Source organism: Carettochelys insculpta, chromosome 10 (genome assembly GCF_033958435.1).
Source record: "Carettochelys insculpta isolate YL-2023 chromosome 10, ASM3395843v1, whole genome shotgun sequence".
Lineage (NCBI taxonomy): Eukaryota > Metazoa > Chordata > Testudines > Carettochelyidae > Carettochelys > Carettochelys insculpta.
The window spans coordinates 50,239,716-50,262,643 of record NC_134146.1 but is presented as its reverse complement, the minus strand read 5'-3'; the positions used below and the strand labels follow the sequence as shown (position 1 = coordinate 50,262,643).

Here is a 22,928-nt window from a genome sequence, read left to right as displayed (position 1 = left end):
TCTTGATTTTTGAAAAGGAAAACTAAGCTTGCGACATTCCTGCTGTGAAGGGAAATGTGTTTTAAGAAAGAAAACTGAAATTAAATGTGAAGTAAAATTGGCATAATTAAAATAGGTTCAGGAGTGAAAGTCAGGAATATAGTGGTACAAACATCCACAAGTAAAGCGTGCGGCAATAGAACATGTAAAAAGTTTATGAGCATCCTGCAGTAATATGTATCGTGTCACAAATCATTGTGTGTGCACTGTTCTTAAAATAGGGGTAACAAAAAGTACAGCTTGATGTTATTTACTAAGGGCCATCTCTTATTCACGTGTATTGTGGCTCTTGAATTACAGTGCTTTTTACTGTGTTCCAAAAAAATTAGCTATGTTGGTTGGTCCTGACCCCTGTGAGAGACAGACCTTCTGGATACACAGGCCAGAGAACTTCACTGCACGAAGTCCTGAATTGCAGCATCAACCTCACAAAGATAACCAGCCTGGCTTTCAAATTTTAAGTGATGGTGAATTCACCACATCCAGAGGCAAGTTGTTCCAGAGATTAATTATCCTTACTGGTACATATCTGCTCCTTCGGTCTACTCTGAATTTGATTAGCTTCCCTTACCAGGCACTGGATCTCATTCTGCCTTTATCTGATAGACCTCGGTCCTCCTTGCAATCATCAGAAACCTTCTCCTTGTGTAGGCACTCACATTGTTTCACTTGCACTGAGCGCTCCCTTACTGAGGTCAGCTGGATTTCACGGAGATCAGAATCTGGCGGAGTTTGTCTCAAGAGCAATACAACGTCTGTTGTGGAAGGTTTCACTGGGGAAACCAATACCCTCCTGCTATGTTCCACATTCCCCAGCTAAGGCAGCACAGCCAAGAAGCGCTTACTATTTCTCACTGCCAGCCCTCCTCCTCCCCCAAACCTCAGACTACTCCCTTTTCCCTGCCAGTTTTCCACACTGCCCAGATGGCTCATCCCACTGGACAGGCACTGGGTCCGTTTCAACGTGGAGCCGGGTAAGAGAAAAACATTATGGCAAATCTTGTTAATGAGAACGAGATCACAGGGCTTCTATAATCCCCTGGGTTATGTGATAGTAACCAAGCACTTACTTCAACAGACAGCCCTGCTATACAAGCAGCCTTCATTAAGCAGAGTGCTGAAGGATGAGTTAACCCTGAAGCATCTGGCCAAAAGACTCTCAAAATGCAGATAGAAACTATCCTTAAAGGAGTATCTCCACAAGAGCTCACAATGGAAGGACTTCACCTCTCTTCGCTTTATGATTGGAAAAATACCCTTCACATGTCACTTGCGTGCTTAAATATAGCAAGCGCCTGTTAGAAGAAATAAACAAACCGACACACTGACACTCCATTCTATAACATGCTCTCTTACCTCCTGGAAAGCTATAAAACAGCTTAACAATGCTAAAAATAAGAGTTGTTGGTAAGCCATAATGTTCTCTATTAAGCAGCACATGAAAATACCATTTGGAAATGACTGTCTCAAAAAGAGAGCAAAAAAATTTATAAGGTTTAGATCATCTCCACAGCTTACTCAATTCATACTGTAAATATTCACGGTATTCTACTAATGTTTGTGGGAACCTTTTCATTTAAAGAACAGCTCTCCATAAAATTACTTTTGACACTTCTCATAGCATGGTAATAGTCTAACCCCAAGCGCAAGGCACAAATATTGCTGGCTTTCATGTTATCTATCAGATATCTTTTTTTGTAGCCAAAGAGGAAAAGGGAAATATTTTAAAACGGATGCCTAGAATTAAACAATAACCAGTTAGAAAGCCAAAAATAATAATCGGCTCCACTGAGCATTAAGCAAGTGGCACATTTTTCCCCCATGCAGCCCAGCTGCCACCACACGATAGAAGAAAAGATAATAATTACACAAGGCACTCGGATCAAATCTGCGATAGGAGAAAAATACGTCACACTCCAACTCACCGCTGCATGCAAGGATCAGGGTAATATTGCAAAGTGGTATATGGAGCAGGTTCAAAATTCATTTCCTCCTATCCCTCTTCGGGGATCAACAAAACAAATAAATATATATAAAGCCAGCCGGCTAAATGCAATAAGGTCAAGTGATACAAGAGATAGAACTTTAGAGACTTATTTTACACTTGCAAATGGGTGGGGTCTTTCACGGGCTTGGCCAATGGGAATCATCAAGTGACCTGAGCATCACACTCACTCCTTACCAGCTGGGCATCTTCTGCAGAGATATTTTCCCCTCCTCTCTACATCCTTAATGATCTTTGGTGTACATAGACTACACTTGTTACGAACTCATCTAGGGCCTCTCTAAACTTCTGATCTTGCCGGTGATTGGTTGCCTTCCATGGTGACCTCAGAGTTTAATTTTGGCAGCTCTGGGATTTTGCAAACTGCTATACCCCTTGGTCAACTTCACCTCCAGATGGCCAGAGCTTCCTGCGTTCGGTGCTGCGCCTGCACTGGATTTGATCATGTTTTGAGTGCTTTCATTGCCATCTCTGAGGCTAACGTTTGTAGAGTTGCTTAGGGGAATTTTCCTGTCACTCTTTCTCTGCAGTTAAACGGGCTGTTATGTTCACAGTTTCAAAAGCTGAGCAACAAAAAAAACCCGGGGAAATTCCTTAATTAAATTTAACTCTGAACAATCATTCCTTTACCCCACATAAAGAAAAACAAAACCAAATTTTCAATTTTTCTCTAGGATTCTTTGTTTTTGTTTGTTTTTTCAAGGAATTTAAAGAATACCAGTATACTTATCTAGTTCTTACAGGTTAAGTTCTTACAGTTCTCACACAGAGAGTTGCAAAATACTTCAATATTTAAAAAAAAATGTTCCCAGAAGGAATTAAAGAATAAATCCATTTATTTTCCAGGCTGTTAGAAGCGGCTGAAACTGGCAGCAAAGTCAAGTCCACCAGAGCAAATTTAGCCTGGATAGGAAAAAAAGATTAAAAACCTGTTAATCCCCATCAAGGAAAATAAAGCAATCTTTTACTTTTCACCTCCAGGAAATGCACCAGAGAAACAACGTGCTCTGTTCTCCCCACCCCGATGTCTCGCTCAAGCAGTGCATGCTGTAAACCTATCCTGGTTTTGTGGTTTTGGAGAATGAATGAAATATGAATCAGGAGCTAAATTAAAATGGATTCCAGCAGGAAAAAATAGCACCTACGTATCTATCCACCAACAGGATTGCATCTTCAAGCAGTGGCAGGGGGAGGGGGAACTGACCCTTAACTCACCTACCCACAATTCACCTGGAAGGTGCTGATATCAGCACAAATGCCACCGTTATGAACCCAGGCCAGGAGCCCTCTTCCGAGGCAGAGACCTGGGCCTTTTATTTTTCCTTGTAGGAAATTTTGGTGGGAAGCGTGTCATGTGGAAACATTTTCTTTGCAGCGTCTGCCAGGGTGGCAGGGAAGCTATTTAAAACTTGACATTCTCCACCCACACTCAGCCTGATAGTTCCTAACATCTGTGAATTGTGAATCCCGTAAACGCACAGCCCTGGCCAAGTCCAGGCAGCTTATATTGCAATATGTGGCATTCGTGGAGAAAGACAGGAGGGGTAATTAGGTCCACATTTGTTGACTGAAGTCAAGGGTTCTACTGCTGTCAGACATAAGGGTTCCCAGGCCAGCACACTGCAATGATTCCATTAACACTGAACCTACACTTGCCTTTTCATCCTTCTGCCCCATGTTGATTCCCAGGTTCACGCCCTACAGCTTGTGTCAGGCACAGGGTCAGTCCACATTACTATAAGTAATAAGCATGACAAGTATCTCCAATTCTTCAGCAGTTACCTCAAAGCAAACCAAAAAGTTCAGCATAAGTGTACCCTAGGAAGTCCATGTATGTAGCTAGAATTCACCTCTTTTTATTATATTATGATGATGGAGCTATGTATCTCCTAGAACTGGAAGAGATCTCAGGAGGTCATCTAGTCCAGTCCTCTGCCCTCTTGGCAGGATCAAGCACCATCCCTGACATATATTTGCCCCAATCCCTAAATGACCTCCCCCAGGATTGAGCTTGCAACCCTGGGTTTAGTAGGCCACTGCTCAAACCACTGAGCTATCCCTCCCCTGCCCTTTTTTGTTGTACTCCATTCTGACACCCGTCCCTTCACTGTGGTAACCTGCTTCTCCTCACACAGACTGTGATAGTCAGATTCGGCTTCAGGGGTCAAATTCAAGATGGAATCAGAAACTGACCTTAGAGTTGGATGGGGCAGCACCAAAATCTTGTGAACTCTTCATACAACTGGAAGGAGTTCATGTTTCCAGGAGATTTTGGCCCAAATGATGGGAATCTCACAGGATTAAAAACCTCATAAAAATAGCACCGCCTTTGAAATGTTGGTCCCATCTGAACTGGAAGTGGAAAATCCCCCTTCCAGTGCAGGATCAAACCCAGGACCAAAGTCTTTTGGAGAAATTTGTACCTGAAGAGTCTAATCCAGAGTTCCAGGAAGTCAGACTTGTGGTTCTGGTTTTGGCTAGCCTTTACCTAGCACATGGCATTTGTACTTTATAAAACTGCAACATGCATATAATGGGCTGAATGCCATCGAGCCAACATACTTGTCTTGCCTTGGAGAAAACTTCATTGGGAGGAGAGGTAGGAAAAGGCTCACATTGAGGAGCAAAGACTTTCAACTAGGGAGAGCTGCTCATTTTGAGGCTGGTAAATTTCATGGCAGGCTGGAATTCATAGAATCGTAGAATCCTAGGGCTGGAAGAGGCTTCAGGATGTCAGCGAGTCCAGCCCTCTGCCCAGAATTAAAGAGGCAGTTGTGACAAGAATTCCCTGCTGGGTTAGAACTCAATGGCAGCATCTCTCAAGGGCAGATGAGCCTGTGATATCCCAGCTTGTCACAACATCTCATAGGATGTTGTCACAGTCTGGTGACGGGATAATACTTCCCTGCTGGCAGAGTGCATATGCGTTAGAGAAACAAGAAGGAAGACCAGGCATAGCAGATCTGTCTGTCGGATGGATTTACAGTTGGAGTCTCAAGCTAATTAGGTGGCATACGGGTATGTGGAGGAGGTATGTGTGTAGGTGGGTTAGAATGCAGGGTGGCACTCCATCAGTTTTGTTTTTCAGCCTGAGAGAGACAGACAGCTGCTGGGCTCTCCTTCCTCCCACTCCCCCAGCGCATAGAGTTTAAGCTGTTTGGTCTATGTGCATAAGAGCATTGACATGAAAGTGTGTTTCCAGAGAGTGCTGGAGCATTTCGTGTGTTGGGGAAGGCGGCTGAATTCTCCAGTGATTATCAGAGACCTGGGTATTAGGACACTGAAGCTCTAGTCCCAGGTCTGCCCTGATTCCCCATCATCACCTGTCTGTGGCTGACAGGAGAGGACTGCAGCTCAGGGCACAAGGGAAGCCAAGCTGGCTTGAAGTCACCTCTGTTGCCTCTGGATTTCATAGAACCATAGAACCCCAAGGCTGGAAGAGACCTCAGGAGGTCATTGAGTCCTGCCCCAAGCAGGACCAGCCACAACTAAATCATCCCAGCCAGGGCTTTGTCAAGCTGGGACCTAAAAACCTCTAGGGATGGAGATTCCACCACCTCTCTCAGTAATGCATTCCAGTGCTTCACCACCCGCCTAGTTTTTTGAGGGATGCCCATGGTCTAGATGAGTTCACTGTACAACTGGGTCTATGTATGTGGAGAATTGTGGGTTCCCTGCTACTCTCCCCCTATTTTTCAATGAAATCAAGGACCTGTTCTTCTGAGTTTGGAAGTTGCCACCTGCTGTGTTTTGCCACTGAACAAGGGAGGAAGAGAACTCTGGGGGAGGGAACCGAAGACTGTCCCTCTCCCCACCAAATGTTGATACCTCAACAATAGTTCCCATTTTTCCCAGTGTCTGCAAAGGGACTAAGGCCCCCTACTCCGGAACCCTTTCTTGCAGCTGCAAATAGCAAGAACTCAGTGTGACGGTCAAGCTGAGCCCCTTTTCCTTTTCCCAGAGCCCTGAGTTGGGGGCTGACCCAGCACAGAATCCTTCCATGACTCTGTGCTGCTGCCAGGCCACTGTTCTGGATGAATTCCTGCCTTCATCTTCTTTGTCTGGTCACACCCCAGCACAGTGTGGCTCTGGAAGCAATTGGGGAAAGTTCCCTTCATCCCATATTAAAGGGCCTCTGAAAACCACATGGGCTTGAAGCTGGTTTAGCCTTCAGGAATCCTGCAGTCACACCATTTGCACCAGCAAGTGGGAGCTTCAAGTTGGCCTCCTCTGGGTACCCTGGGGCCTAACTCAAAGCACCTCTTAGCAATTAATGCAACTGAGGTTACAGGTTGAACCTCTCTAATCCAGCACCCTTGGGACCTCACTGGTGCTGAATGAGAGAATTTCCAGACCACAGGAGGTGGCTGTAAACAAACTTTATAGAACGACAGGAAAGTTGGCCACGCCCATGATTAACAGATGTCCAGCTAACAAAAACCATGCCAGACCACGGATGGTGCTGGACCAGAGTGTGCCAGACCAGAGGGGTTCAATCTGTAGTGCTTTAGGATATAATTAGGTGCTTGTAGTATTCAGATAGGGAAATAGTATATTTATAAAACTCTTCTAAGTATTTCTTATTGGGAGTAATTATTTAACACACACTGAGCCAGTTCTTCCACCCAAAGAATCTGGGACTCTCTTGGCTATGTCTGCAGGGCAGTCCATAGAGATCCTTGTATTATAGTGTTCAAAGAACTTAAGGACTTTTTTCTGCCAGTTCCCAAATTATTTGCCCCAAAACCTTTTCTTAGTATTTGGCCAGTGTTCTAAGGAGTGGAGATTCTCAATCAGGGGTTGAAAGTAGAGAGATTGTCTCGTGCTCTCCTCTCATTTGAAATCACTGAATATCCCTCTGGACTGCCACCAACTGCATTCTTGGAGAAGTAAATATTATCAAGGTAGTTAGTGCATCTCAAGACTGTTTTAGCGTGATTTAGTTGCAGGAAAGAGACACCAGAACCAGGCATCCAGCTAGAATCTAAACTGGTTCTTCAAGTGCTTGTCCACACGCACCCCACCCTTGGTCTATGCACACTCCATGTGCTTAAAATCCGAGCCTTTTGGCCAGGCATGGCCAGGAGGGCAGTTTGCTGATCAACCCCCTTCCCTGGGTTATAAAAGACAAAGTGAGGCCAACTGACCATCAGTGAGGTAATATCAGTTACTGGACCAGCTGCTGTTGATGAGAGGAGCGAGCTCTCAAGCCCCTGAGAGCTCTACTTCATCTCTGTGTAAGATGAAAAGTGTCTCTCTCTTGGCAACAGAAGTTGAGCCAAGAACAAGAACAAGTATCCCCTGCCCGGGTCTTGTCTCTCTCTCATAGTCTGGGACCACCATGGCTACAACACCACAGCATACCAGGAACTCCTTGGCCACCGTCCTGAGGTTTCTTCTCATTCCTTGATTCTGGTCTTTCCCTACAGTCTCCTCCTAGCACCAGGTCTCCCTTAGATGCCAGAAATGTCCCAAAAACCATTGCATTGACTGCTGGGATGCCTACTATCCAGTGCCCCAGGAACAGGGGGCAAAGATGCAAAGGATGTTGGGACCCCCTGGGGCTGTGAAGTGGCAAAGAATGAAGGAAGCTCCTAAGGTGCTGCTGCCCCAGCTGTCCTGCAGTCAAAGCTCCTGGGACTGTACTGAGGTGATACCGGGAAGCTGGCTTCATGGAGAGTATTGTCCAGTTGGGCTGACAACTCCAGCCTGGGCCTGACCTGGCTCTGCGATGATGCTGTGTATGTCTGTGGAGGGGTGTCAGCCAGAATGCCAGACATGCAGAACGTCAGCTGGAAATGGAGGCCTTGCCCTCCACCTACACAGCCACTTCCGTTCCTTTGATATCTGAGACCCGGGAGCTGCACTCGCTGGGGTTGCCACCTGTCCCGACATGGGTGGGGCCGTCTCGCCTCTGACACAACAGCCTCTGTTTTTATCCTGGGCCCATGGGCTCACACAAGCCTTTAAAATGTCCTTAAAGAGTGTTGCTGCTTTAAGAAAGGGAATTTCCCTCCCTAGAGCAGAATTCAGTGCTCCCTCACATCCTATGAGCTGCAGATTCCTGCTGTCACTCCACCGCACACCCAGAAGATTTAGGAGGCCAGACTCTGCTCTCTTAAGAGCGAGACCTGCTCTAGAAATCTGAGCAAAAGACTGTACGCCAGCATCGCCTAAGTTCAGCCTCCGGCACAGTCTCCCTCTGTGACCTTGATCAAGTCACTTCCCTTCCTGTGTCCTTTTTTGCCCCACCAGAAAGATGAGGGCAGACATGCTTCCCTGCCATATTCAGACAGCGTGGAGGTTCATTAATGAAGGGCCATGACATGCTACACAGAGAGGGACCCAGATCTCCAAACCCTGTGAATATTGGGAAAAGGGGAGGGGAGATCATGTCTGGGTATGAGCTATTTCCTTCAGTCCCCTCTCCAGTAAATTGATTTTGCACTTGGAAGTCCAGAAACTTCACTCCCTCAAGCTGAGTGGATGGCTGGAGAGAACATCTCTACAGGCTGAACCTCTCTAGTCCGGCACTTTCTGGTCCAACAACATCCATAATCTGGCACGATTTTAGTTAGCCAGATGACCACTTACCAAGGGTGTGGCCAAGTTTCCTGTGGTCCCATAAAATTTGTTTCCAGCCACCACTCCTGGCTGTCACTATTCTGTGCTGTTGTTTATCTGTAATTTACCCCTAAATGTCTTCTAAGAGCCCAGTAAGGAGTAAAAGTGTAGGTAATGCCTCTAGCCAAATATCGACCTCCTGTAGTTCGGCAAATTCTTTTGTTCAGCACCGCTCAGGTGCTGAGGGTGCCAGGTTCAACTGGTAGTAATTCCTAAGCAGCAAATCTTCAAGAGTCTGTCTCACAGAACTTTGCAACATGTTGCAGTGTGGTCCTAAAGCAATATGCACATCCCTTTACTGCATGATTTCAAGTTATGAAAGCAGGTGATACATTGCCATATATTTGAATGCAGAAGAATGAAGCATTTACACACACACAGCTTGTAATACAGTGTAGTATCCCTGTGAAATTAATGAGGCAACTAACTTCCCCTACAGTCCCAGTTTCTGTAAGTGAAGCTTATGCTCAGCAAAGAGGAATTAAAATTCTTTGGGAGCTGGTGAATCACTGGCTGCATTGGGTTATTTTACTGTGCATTAGATGTTAATTATAACTACATGTTAGCCATCTGTTACCCACCCTAATTATAGATGCACAATGATATTTCACAATGCCAACTGTAAAAGATTCAAGAGATTTTGGTACTTGCTGGCTTCCCTGGGGATCCTTTGACTTACCATTGCAAATGCAAATCCAGAGGCAAACTGCGCATTCTGTCAGCAGTCTCTTCCCTACATTATTTTTGAGGCAAACAGGATTTTAGAGCATAAAATAGGACCGCTGTCTAACTTGGTGACTCTAGAGTTCCCTTTCTTTAGGAACAACAGCAACAGACTGTCCATGCACTAACACACACATCCCTATACACTCACACATCCCACCTGCCTCCCCAAGGACTGGATTCCTGTACCCTAGGTGAGTAGTACAGTATTTCATGTTATTCCCACAAAGTGCCTCCGCACATACAGTAAGAGGTGCCACTGCGTATGAGCACAGAGAGCTCAGTCTGGATCCAAACACAAGTGGGTCCACTTTAAGCAACAAAATCAGAAATTTTGAAAGTTGCACATTGAGCTTTGAAATTTTTCAGAATGGATTGATTGAAATCAGGGCAATTTAAATCATCAGTTTAAATCACGACAAGCCACCAAAAAGAAATCATTGATTTAAATCAAGTTACCCGAAAAAAAAAGACCGACTCTGCTAAGAGTGCCCTTGATTTCAGAGTAAGCACCATTGAACTCACTGGCACTTCTGTTTTTGAGAATACAAGTACAGAACGGGATTCCCTTGGAAAATCTGAACTATACCAAAATAAAATAGGAAATAGACTTACAGTGTGCCCATCACCAGGGCTGCAGAATCTCCATCATTGGAAAAGAAGGTAGATAAATATCCAATGGGATTGATCTAGATGGTGCTTGGTTTTGCCATCAGGGCAGGGGACTGGGACGTGATGACCTCTCAAGGTCCCTTCCAATTCTAGTGCTCTATGTTTCTATTACGGTCTGTTGCCATGATGTTCCAAAATAAGGGGCATATATTATATGATATAAAAGAAAATGAAACTCTAATATATTTTGGGAACAGGCAGATACTCTAATATAAAAGAAAATGCCAGTGGCAACTAGCAGCACTAGATTTCTCTTACTGCAGCCTTCTGAATTGTACACTTCAGTGATAGATTCTAAATAGGCCATAAGGATTAGCCAAGCTAAACTTTTTTTCCTAGCAACATCCAACAGAGTAAACAGTTTGGGAATTTACTTGTCAAATCACACTTGCACTAACAGACACAGAAAAGTCCTGAGGAGTGATGCATTGCAAAGTGAATTATTTAAGTTATTTACCAGGTGACACATTCAGCCATCGCCACATCTTCACCCACATCATTTTCTCCCGATAAGCAGTTTTCCTTATGATGTTTCATCCTTGCAACTAGGCCCCACATCTTCTTGTACTGCTTGTACTTAACATTTCCTTTTTCACCCAGTGAACAAATTCCTTCAAAATATTCCCAGATAGGCTGTCTCTGATGCCCAGAAGCCAGGACAGCTTTTCTGTGGCCAAAGTGTGCAGGAGTTATAGGAAGCTCTGTGTGTGCTGAATAACTTCTTCCTTTTTTCTTTCCAGTCCACTCCACTGTTCCTTTCTATGCTGCCTCTGTCCTTTCCTATATATTGTCTCTGTATCTTTCAGACAAGCTCTTAACTAACTCCTCTGCCGTGCTTGGACCAGGTCCACCACTACCTAAGCACAGAACAAAAACAAACTTATCCAGGTCGTGTCTTTCTTTGCATGTGTTATATTTTAGTCTGCTGAGAAACAGACACTGAAGGCCCAGAACTGGCAGTTCAGTGGGACAGACCAGAGCCATTAATTCATTTTTATCAGACTGTATGTGAACATTTAGCATGTTTATCATGATATTTAAATTTCAATTGTTATTTTTATATGAGAAATTTAGTGTTTTATTGATGATTTTTTTAAAAAATAAAAAAAATCCAATTAAAAATCCAATTTTCAATTTTTTTAAAACAGTCCTCAATTTTTATCCCCCCGCCCCCCCGTTTTAAAATCATTTGGACTGGGGAATAACAACCTGAACAGGGAGAGGTATAATGTTGCCAACAGATGTGCTGGGTTTTATCCACAAACTGTTAACAAAGCACATTTTGCATGCAGATGCACCAGTTTTTCCTGACAAAAGCCCAGTTTTGCTAGGAAAACCCTGTCATGTAGACGTAGCCCGCATGTTTTACTTTGAGCGTGTTGTTCAAATTAATAAAACATCCTGGAAGAAAAATGTTGTATCATGCTTAGATGGGGACCAAAATCAACACATTCCACGTGTTTGCCAGGTTCAGGGGAATCTAGAATCTGGTTTGTGAGGGGCTGAGTTCTGAGAAGGTACCAAACTGCAGAACTAGGATGGTCATGCCGGGTAGCAGTGCAGTGAGTTAGCAGCATAGTGAATACAATGCTGTCTGTGTTTCCTCACTAACTGTTCTAGTGACCTCAAATATTACCTTGATCAGGAAGAGATGATGTTCTGAACCCACTGGGCAGGGGAAGAGTTACTCCCGAATCCCCTCTGGATAATATCAAACAGTCAATGACGCCATTCTCTTTAAAGGTGGGACAAGTAAAGCCACTCGCCCAGCACTGGCCCATCTTTAACCCCTTTGAAATCAATGGCAAAGCAATCCTCCTGTGGATTTCAGTGAAATGGAGATAGACCAAAGCTGGGTGCATCTGAAAAAAACCACCACTCCCAGCCAAATTCCCACTGCGTTAGGTGAAGCAGTGCAGGAGGTGTCCCTGCAAACATACACGGCACCCGCCACTTCACTCTCCTGCCTCTTCTAGTTTTTCCTTGGGTCTTTATCTTGAGCATTTAGGGCAGCATCCCATTCTGGTTACTACTTTCAATTGAGAAAAAAGGTCAGTGCCAGATCACGCTGTATCTACTTTACAGGGGAGCTGGCCATGCAAACTGCAGCTTGAGAGCTGGATTTCAGATGCCAGCATTATAGTGAGACAGGTCTTGAAATCTAGGCTGAAACTCTGCCCTTGTTAGCAAAATGCCCCCTGAATTCACAGCCAGGATTTCACCCCTAAGGCTGGGACTCACGCCCCTCTCCTGTGTAGACCATGGGATACGGTCAGATCTTCTCTGTCCCCATATCTGCCCCGGGTGGTATCAGCCTGGGAAGAGTGTGCTGGGAAATAAGCCATGCTTCCAGTTTAGGAATCAGCCCAGCAATCCGCATCTTCCCAGGTCAGAGTTTGACTCAGACACTCTGCAACATGTTGCCCATGAGAAAACAAAACTGGAGAACTGCCCAGAGAGAGTCTAAAATCCAGTGTGGCATGTTTGAAAAGACAAACAAAGAGGGAGCAATTTTTAAAAAAAAATCCAACGCTAATTATTTTTAAGACCACTTTATCTCCATACGTTTTTGTCTCATCTCTCTCTCTTTCCCCATCGCACTGATCTCAGCATTAAGTCAGATCAATAACAGAGGTGCCTAGACAGAAGAAAACCAGCAAAAGGACAGACATAAGATTACAGATTGAACTGAAACCATTTGGTTGGAGTTATCAAACCAGGCGTGTGCCTTTACTTGTGAATGTAGTACTAATTCAGAGTCAAAAGCCAGACTTTCCCCACTCACTTCTCTGCATTCACTGAAAGCCCCCAAATAATAAATTCAATACATATTGCACAAGGAGATTAAATTATTCTCTGTACCTAGCAAGAACAGCTGCACCGTGCTCTGGATGCATGAACAATATAGACTGATATTGATTTTGGCTGGTCTTGACACTGCTGACTTCAAGTCATGTCATCCTAGATACAACTGAAGATTAATGGAAGAGGAACTTGGGCAAGGTCTATCGCTAGTTTCAATAGGCCCATACTTGCTGTTTCTGTTTGAGGTCGTCGCATGTGGCCTCCCCCGGGAGGAGCTGAACTCTGAGCATTCTGCATCGCATCAGGGATGCATATACCTTTTTCCAGGATGAGATGGCGTTTTTTCTGGAATCCCTTGACCTCGTTTGAATACTATTTCCACCAAAGTCTATTCAACTGAGGTTCCCCCATCCCCCACTGCCCCAATCACTGAGTAAATTATTCGCTGTTGTTTTTAATTACCTCTTTGACCCTAGATATTAGGGGTTACAGCACCAGGCTGGGACTCAGGGGATCTAGGTCCAGTTCCCATCTCTGCCACAGACTTTGTGACACCTTGGGCAACTTACTTAATCTTCCCGATCCTCCTCTGTCAGATGGAGGGAATCTTTTCTTTCTTCCACTTTATGTGCTGAGATGATGAAGTAAGGATCACCTCTTATAGTATGTTTGTACAGTACCGAGCACTGTAGGGCCTCTTTCACGATTGGAACCACTAGTTACTACTATGATATCCAGTGGCAAGCTAGGGACCTGAATAAAACCCCACTGAAACAGGCTGTGAAGGGCAGCCACCACACTGCACTTAGGATAAATGCAAGAAACAATCAAGCCCCCTTTTGGACTCTGACAGCTGCAACACTCGGCGCCAGCATTCAAAACACAAGCACTTAGCAAGGCTTGAGTGAAAGCTGAACCTCACGGCCCAAGGCAAGTCCTATGGCAAACATGTTGGCTAGAGGCACTGTTTGCATGAGAGCACAAGCAGTCAGACCCTGGGAAAAAAGCTTAGAAAACCTGCTTTTTGGGTCCAGTGCTGGCTGAACGCTGAACGAGTCTTGTAACTGGGCAAAGGACTAACTCCTGTTACTGAATTTCTCCTGTGTTGATAGAAAAACAGGGCTTTGTAAATAAACAGACAACCCCACACTGGGCCAGCAGGGATTAACTCTGGCTACAAAACAGTGCAATGTTTGTAGTAATCGATGCACCCATGGCCGTTTAGGTTTCTAGGGGTGAACGGGGAACAGAACTCAGATCTTCTTGCCGCAAATCCACAGGCCTGTAGCAATAGACATGAGGGAGAGATTTCATTAGCTTTCTAAAAAACAAACCATGAGGCTGGAAGTTGGTCAGTCCTTGTTCTGGCCAGTGCAGAGCAGTGGCACATACACAGGATCACTCTAATAGTTGGAAGTCTTCAATACAGAGGCAAACTGCTAAAAATGATGGGGACTCATGACTAGAACAAGATGAGGCCAATGGCATCTGTATACAGAATAACAATTGCAAAGTCATTTCCATGTGGACACACTATTCCGTAACCAAAGTCATTTATTCCAGAATAATTAGTGCACTTCCAAAACAGATTAATTATTCTGGGGAAAAAAAGGCAACTTTTAGGCTATTTCTACAGTGCAAGGTTTTTCAGAAATAACTTATTTGACCTTCTAATGTCTAAGTTACTTCTGAAAAGAGCGTTCACACTCCAAAAGCATTTTGAAATTGAGTATTCACACTAGAAATTCCAATTTCAAAATAAAAGCTATGATTGGATGCCTCCCTGAAGGCCTATTAAATCATAATTACCTCTATTTAGTACACACTGAGTCAATTTTAAAATTGACAGTGGGGTGGGGGAGTTGTCAAAAGTCATTTGTTTTGGTGGAGTTACTATTTTGAATTAGATGTCCAGTTATTCCAGAATAACAAGCTTTACAGTATGGCTGCAAGTTTTTTCCCCTTCACTCAAAATAAAAGAGTTTAAAAACGCAAAAACAAAATCCAGTGTAGACAATTCCTTGTTCTGGAATAGAGCGTATACAGGAGACCTGGTCTAGAATAGTTTATTAGACAATGGCTATGTCTACATGGGCACAAATCTTCGAAATAGCCATATTTCGAAGATCTCCAATGAGGCACTGAATTGAATATTCAGCACCTCATTAGCATTAGGACGCTTCCAGCTGCAGCACTTTGAAAGCCCCGCTTTCGAAAGCACGTGGCTCGGTGCAGCTACACGGGGGTCCTTTCAGAAAAGAACCACCCCTTTCAAAATTGCCTTATTCCGATCAGTGAGCGGGATAAGGGGATTTCGAAAGGTGCGGGGTCCTTTCGAAAAGGACCCCTGTGTAGCCGCGCCGAGCCGCGCTCTTTCAAAAGCAGGGCTTTCAAAACGCCACAGCCGGAAGCATCCTAGTGCGAATGAGGTGCTGAATATTCAATTCCGTGTCTCATTAGTAATCTTCAAAATATGGCTGTTTCGAAGATTTGTGCCCATGTAGACACAGCCAATAGATCTTCTGGTTGATTCTCCACTGCGGACAAACCTTTAGGTCTTGGATAGCGACTGATCAAAACTAGATCACCACACCAGCAATGAGACAGACAATGAAGTCCTCATCCCAAAGCACTTCTAAAAAACAAGACCTAGATTAGGAAAGAATTTTTCATTCTTAGTGCCGAGACGCACAGGGCTTTGTATCCACTTTGCTTAATTATCTTTTTAAAGGCAGCAAAGTGCCTCTTGGACCATGACTCTGAAAACTAATTAGTCTTAGTTTTCATAATGATCCAGTTCAATGCTAATTAAATTAAGAGTATTTTAGGCAATCCACCACAGCCAGCCAGAGGGAGCTGGCTCCTGCTCCATGCAGATGCAGATTGAGAGAGGCAGCGTTCCTGTTTCCCAGGTTCTTGCACTTCTTCACAAGGTGGGAATGCCATGGGTCACGGGCGCCGCATAGTGCAAGGGAAACCTAGACTTCACGCTCTCTGGTGAGATGGCATCTTCCTGTACCAGAGTTTACACCCACAGAAGGCTAATCCCTGGGCAAACAGTACATGCTGTGCACACCGAATAGCATTATTGTTTAGGGCTGGGTCAGGAAATGAGTCATTTCCTGAACATGTGCCATTTTCAACCATTCTAACCCGAATTTGTGCTGCTCAGGCACTTTCTCGAAGGCAGCTAGCTGCCTGGAAAACACCTGGGCACACACCCACTTCCAGGCTTCTTGAAGGTGAGAAAGAACTGCCCCACCTCTTTCCCAGGACAGGGATGTGAAGTCCCTCCACAGCCCCCACCACGCCCTAGGTCCCAGGGACAGAGACTGGAGAAAACATGCCCACTGGGTGCTTCATTGCCTGGTCCTTGGAAATCAAAGCAAGGACCATCCATCTCTAAAACACCCCCACTCCTTCCCATGCAGCCCTCACATCTTCCTTCTCCCCTACCCCCTGATATCGTAGGGCAGCTAGGGAGAGGGAAAGCATGGCAGCTCATATTCCCTGACCCTTCTAGATAGATTCAGGAGGTGGTTAGCTGGCCTGGCATCTGAATTTGCCAAGGCAATGTTTCTCAATCTTGTTTTTTATAACATACTCCTTTTAAAAACAATTATAAGTACCCCCAGACCTTTCTTGCCTCCCCCAAGTGTACACATACCACCGGTTGAGAAGCATGGTCCTCAGGTAACCTGCAGTCTTCAAACAAGCGCCATTCAACCTTTCCAGAGTACCATCCCCTTTGCAGGAGTCAGATTTGTTTTGCATACCGCCAAGTTACACCTCACTTAAAAACTACTTACCAAAACAAGCACAAATATCCCAGAAGACTCCCACAGAGAACTTGCTGACTTTCTACCATCTCATTATCAAATAAATGAATTGGAATAGAAATATTGTACTTACGTTTCAGTGTGACGCATACGAAGAAGTAGAAACCAGTCATTGTCCGAATGAGCTTTTGGATTGTACTGACTTTACTAGAGTTTTTATGTAGCCTGTTGGAAAACGGGGCTAACAGCTAGATGAGTTGATGTTCCCCCAGGAGACCTCAGTGTACCCCCAAGGATATACACAGCCCTGGTTGAGAAACACTGTGCTAGGGCATGGCTGGCTGGCTGGTGGGCCCAACTCCCTCAGCCAGTGCCTTGGGGGGCAGTGCCAGCATTAGCAGTTTGCTAGCCCACCAGGTTCTCTTGCGAAGGGCTGGTGATACACTGCCCATCCCCTCCGCAGCTTTCTGCGACAGAGGGACCAACTCCGGTCCCGCTGCTGCTGCAGAGAGACGACCAACACTGAACAAGGAGCAGCAGCGGTGCAGATCTGGTTTTTCTTTCCACACAGCTCTGCCACACATATTGCAGCCATTCAAGAATCAAGCTGGATGAGGGTCATTTAGACCCAGGGTCATTTAATGGTGTCTGGTCTCTGGGCTCCAAACCCTGGATGCTACATGCTCCTCCGTTGCAGCCCACTGAGGTATCAGTTCAGGGAGGCATTTGCATATAGGTTTCAGTTCCAGTAGCACTGACATGGTCTCTTCAACAGGGATGCCTTCCCGAACTGTGGCCTGAGACATTTATTCTAGGCACAGTTGGTCTGTGTCACACGATGGCTGGCCATTTAAGTGGGGTTAGACCCAAGCCATATCTGTAGCTAACTAGCTGCCTTCGAGCTGATGCTTTAAGGACAGGGATCAGGTCATAGCTAGAAGCTCATGAGGTCCCAGCAAGTAGTACAGTTGGACCAGGCAGCTGGACCAGGGGAAAATGCCCTCATCAGCTGCAGTTCCCAAGCTGGAGGCCTATGGAGTGTAATCCTGCGAGGAACAGGGTAGGGAGGAGATCAGAGCAGAAAAGCGTCGGGTGAAACCCAGCCTGGGAGTGTAGGCAGTTCCTGGAAGAGTGTGGTGGCAGATTTTGTGTTGTGAACACTGAGTCCACTGGGAAGCTAAAAGAACCACTCCCAAACTCCGTCCACCTCCAGCTTCCAGCTCTTGCAGGCTTCAGCCCTCACTTAAGTGTCACAGACAGATCTGTGGAAACATGAAATGCTCCAACAAATTAAAATACCCTGAACTCCCAGAAGCTGAGCCCCCACATTAAAGAGATTATACAAAAATGTGAAGTGCTGTAGTCATTTGAAAGTGCCACGTACTTGGCACAGGGTCGTGGGGACATTACTGGACTGCTTTGGATGGCTCCGCAAAGCCTTGCCAATTGGGAGTTAATCAGTCCAAGAAGATGTACAAGACTCCTCTGAAATGCTAGCAGTCGGAGATGGGAATGCCCAGAGGACACGTGCCAGGAAAGAGAGTTGCTGGGGCAGGTGGAAAGCCTGCAACAACTCTCAGCACTGCTCCTCGCCTCTGTCTGGCAAACATTTTCTGGTTTCAATCAATGGGTGCACTGGGGTTTTGTCTCAGGTGGTACTGAAAGCTGATGTATTCTGGCTGCAGTGTCCTTAAGCCTTCAAGGCACACGGGGAAAAAATGCCATGGTAGAAACAAAGTCACCTGTTCCCTCAGGGGGTGGGGCATTGTTCCCATTTCACAGCCTCACCCTCAACCAAAAGCAGCTGGAAAGATTTCTCCAGTTGTTCATTAGGCCCTCGTCACCACATCTCAGCACTTCAGTGCTAAACTTCACCCAGAGCTGAGATTGTTTAAGAGATGACCAGCAAGAGTATTGGCATTTATAATCTTCAGTCCCTTGGTCACAAATGGCTAAACCGGGGAGCCCAAACTTCCCAAAAGAGCTCATGCTAATGTAGAGATCCGTCACCTAGCTAAGCATTCCAGAAAGTCATGAATGACTGGAAATGGGAACTTGGAATAGAAAAGCGCAGACCACCTCAACTACAGCTCTCTTCTCTCCCATATGCTAAATGGCACAGCTTCAGGACTGGGACTTGAGACTTTCGCCAACAGTAAATTCACACAAGCAGCATCCCCAAACACCGGAACAACGGCGAGACTATCTCAGCCGCGCTTTACAAATTTTAGTCAAGTACCTAAAGGAAGAGCTCCTGTTATCAAAAACAGAGTAATACAGATCTAAACAGCCAAGCGTACCTCAACTTACACGTTTTCATATTAACGTGAGTCAAGTCTGGGGGGGCACTGCTTTATTCTACCCCACCTCTCTGCTTACCCCTGCACTGCTGGCTGGCTCAGGGCTCTTAGGAGGCAGCTCCCACCTTGCGGCTGCCTGGCACTAAACCACCAAGGGCAGAGAGGAGCAGGCACGGCTGGAGCGGTCCAGGGCCAAGCCACATGGCAGCTGGAGCTGCCCAGGGCTACAGCACTGTGGCTGGAGCTGCCACCACCAGAGCAGCCGCAGGGCCAAGCCACACTGCGGCGGGGGCGGGGGGGGGGCAGGTGCACCATGGCTGCTCTGTATGGCCAGCAGCTGGAGCAAGAGGCACCTGGCCCCTAATCTGGCCCCCACCCTCCCGCAGGTGGAGGTGGAGCGTCCAGCTGGAGCCTCTGCTCCAGTCACCTGCTTCCCCCAGCCAGGGAAATCCTGGGGAACACCACAACCTCCCCAATTTACGCAAAATTTGATTTACATGGAGGTTGCCCAGGACGCAAACACTGCGTGAATTGAGGGTTTACTGTAAAACAATTTCAGCAATATAATTATTTCACAGGCATTCACACAATATACTAGACTGGACTAAGTACTGTTCTTCTGCTGTGTGTCTTAATCCCTCATTGCTAGAAGTTAGCAGCAGCCGCACCCACAGAGCCAGGACAATTCCCTTTTCCCCCACTGTGAATGCCCACGCTGTTCAAAGCTTGGGCTTCCCAGCCACATGCGAGTCCACAACCGATGAGACTGTGTAAGCTCAACACCTCATCACTGGACACGACGGACTACCTACCGCTAGAAGTTAATGGAGAGTGGTTTTGCTCTGCTTTGGTGGCACACGATAGTCAGCTCTGAGCGGCCATGGTGCATAGCACAAGAGAATGGTGAAGATGCTAAGGGTTCAAAGATTTGTATAATGCCATAACTATCATTTATAAACCCATAGAACTTGTGCCAGTTATTGAGCTATAGGAAAGTTAAAATTTTCAGATGTGCTAATACAGATGCCAAGTTACCTCCGATTTGCTGCTAGGGAATAGGGTAAGTTTCAAGACTCCACAGAGCAGCTGTCCACTAGGGGGCTTTCTGGAATTTCCCACTGACCACCTGCTTTTGAAACATTGGGGGGCGGGGGAAATCCCACATGCCCTGGGATGAAGGGAATTCAGTTAAAAACCAGCCTTAAAAATTGCAGCTGCAGGTTATGTTGAATGGAATGGAGATGAATGTGAACTGGATTATTTCAAGGCAGACAAGCACAGCTTTTCTGATGACCTTAAAGCCGTGTCTACACGTGCACGCTACTTCAAAGTAGCGGCACTAACTTCGAAATAGCGCCCGTCACAGCTACACGTGTTGGGCGCTATTTCGATGTTAACATCGACGTTAGGCGGCGAGACGTCGAAGTCGCTAACCCCATGAGGGGATGGGAATAGCGCCCTACTTCGACGTTGAGGGAACATGTAGTCGTTGTGCGTCCCGCAACATCGAAATTGCGGGGTTCTCCATGGCGGCCATCAGCTGAGGGGTTGAGAGACGCTCTCTCTCCAGCCCCTACGGGGATCTATGGTCACCGTGTGCAGCAGCCCTTAGCCCAGGGCTTCTGGCTGCTGCTGCTGCAGCTGGGGGTCCGTGTTGCATGCACAGGGTCTGCAACCAGTTGTCGGCTCTGTGTATCTTGTGCTGTTTAGTGCAAGTGTGTCTGGGAGGGGCCCTTTAAGGGAGCAGCTTGCTGTTGAGTCCGCCCTACGACCCTGTCTGCAGCTGTGCCTGGCACCCTTATTTCTATGTGTGCTACTTTGGCGTGTAGACGTTCCCTCGCTGCGCCTATTTCGATGTGATGCTGCGCAACGTCGATGTTGAACATCGACATTGCCAGCCCTGGAGGACGTGTAGACGTTATTCATCGAAATAGCCTATTTCGATGTCTCCACATCGAAATAGGCTACTTCGATGTAGGCTTCACGTGTAGATGTAGCTTAAAGGAGCCAACAGCACAGATGCCCTACAGCCTGGTGTGGGGTGCAGCTGGAGCCCAATGAGCTGAGCATGGATTGCAAAGAAAGGTGAACTAGAAGTTGTTAGGAGTCCCAGTTACTGAAATCTTCATCCTGCCATCCAGGCCACTGCAGAGTCAATGAGACTCAGCACTCCAGTGGGGCAGGGGAACCAAGTCAGGACTAAGAAATGTTGGCGGTGAAATGGTTTCTTAGAGGCTGGAAAGGAAGAATAAGCTTGTGGACAAGGCACCGGACTAGGATTCAAGCGATTTGCCTTGGTTTCCCAGCTTTTCTACTGACACCCTGTGTGACCATGAGAGAGTCACTGAGTCCTACTGTGCCTCAGTTTCCAATCTGAAAATGGGGCTGCTGCTTCTTTTCTCCCACACGCTCCCCATCTAGTCTGGTTGGCCTGCAAGCTCCTGTGGCTGGGCTAGCTGTGCACTTTGCAGCACCTTGCACAACAAGCTCCGAATCAAAACTGGGGCCCTCAGGCTACATCTACACTGCAAAATAATCAAAACCCTGAAGACGGGGGGCTACAGTTTTAGGTTTATGCTGTGGTGCTAAAAATAGTAGTGTAGGCGTTCCTGCTTGAGCTCCAAAAACCCCCTGGCCGAGCACCACAGCCCTGGCTCCAGCCTGACTTGGAATATCCACACAGCTATTTTTCGCACCTGCACGTGAGCTAAAGTTAGTAGCCCCAGGATCCGTGTCTTGCTGTGGCAGGTGGGTTTGGGTTTGTTTTTTTTTTTGGTGACCTAGACATAACCTTATAGATTTATGGATTCCAAAGCCACAGCGATCATGTCATCTGTCCTCCTACAGAGTACAGAGCATAGAACATCCTCAGTATAACTCCTAGAGCGGACCCTTTAGGGGAGAAGTATACAATCTTGATTTAAAACTGGCCAGTGATGGAGACTCTACCTGCTATTCCCTTTGCCGAAATTGCTCTGAAAGTAGGACTTCAGGCCCCTGAACTGTTAGATACACGCCTTTCACCAAACCTGTGTCTACACTCGGCAAAGTAAGTCGGCCACAGATCCACAATTCTAGCTACGGCAATTGACTAGCTAGAACTGACCTATCTACACACAGCTTACTTGGCCGTCCCTGCTGAAGGTCGACGGGAGAGTTTCTCCCATCAGCCTCCCTTATGTCTCACATCTCACAAGGAGCACTGGGGTCGACTGTGGTCTCTGAGAGGTGTCTTGTGCGCATCCCTACTAAATGCACAAAAAACTGAACCCTGGAAGATTGACCCTGAGCAGGTTGATCTTCTGGGCCAGTGTAGACATAGCCCAAGACTAATGTGCATTCAGACTGGTATCTCTGCATACCATGTTCCATGAGTTGCTGGGAAATGCCCCCTTTGCCCAGATAAATAAAGGGCTTTCACAGACACACTGATTGCATGTGCAAACTGGGGAGGAAGTCGGTTTGCAAACATGTTAATTAATTGTAACAATCATCAAAACTGACAAAACTATACACCCAAACATGGAAGGTTTAATCTCGATAGGCTGCCAGCAGAAAAAACAGAAAAGTGCAAAAAATAGTTATTAAAATGAATGCTCCACCCGCCCTCACCGCCTCACAGCACAGCTGGCTTAGGAACCTTTTCTCTTCAGTCTCCGAGGGCATGTCAGAACATTACAAGCATTTTTATTGATTTAGGGTAGTTAGACTGGAGCAGAATTTTAAAGTTACTTTAAAGTTTTGCAGCACTACCAACTAGCTGCCCCCGGGAGACTTCAGTCCACACGCCTTTGCCATGTAACAAAAAGAATATACACCCACCAAGAGCAAAACTTTTCAGTATGTTGTTTACATAGTACCAGCGACTTCCATTAGGAAGTGCACTGCAGAATGCATCAGGCAAGAAAAGAGGCTGACCAGAGCTGGGTGGCTGTTGCTTGGAAGCAGTGTAAATGCTTAAAGGCACGCAAGACACCTTAC

At 46.1% G+C, this 22,928-nt stretch overlaps 1 protein-coding gene across 4 annotated transcripts in view; it reads right to left on the bottom strand.

The window, feature by feature from the left end:
* The window catches only part of TP63 (tumor protein p63), a 176,933-nt gene that overhangs the window by 147,638 nt on the left and 6,367 nt on the right, over positions 1–22,928 (bottom strand). For 3 of the 4 annotated variants that reach the window (XM_075004124.1, XM_075004127.1, XM_075004128.1), the window contains exon 1: positions 1,965–2,085. The exons of the other annotated variant lie outside the window; for it this stretch is intronic. In XM_075004124.1, coding sequence (XP_074860225.1) covers positions 1,965–2,026 — 62 coding nt within the window. In that variant the 5' untranslated portion in view covers positions 2,027–2,085. Of the gene's footprint in view, positions 1–1,964; positions 2,086–22,928 lie in introns of those variants that run through there. 4 annotated transcript variants of the gene reach the window in all.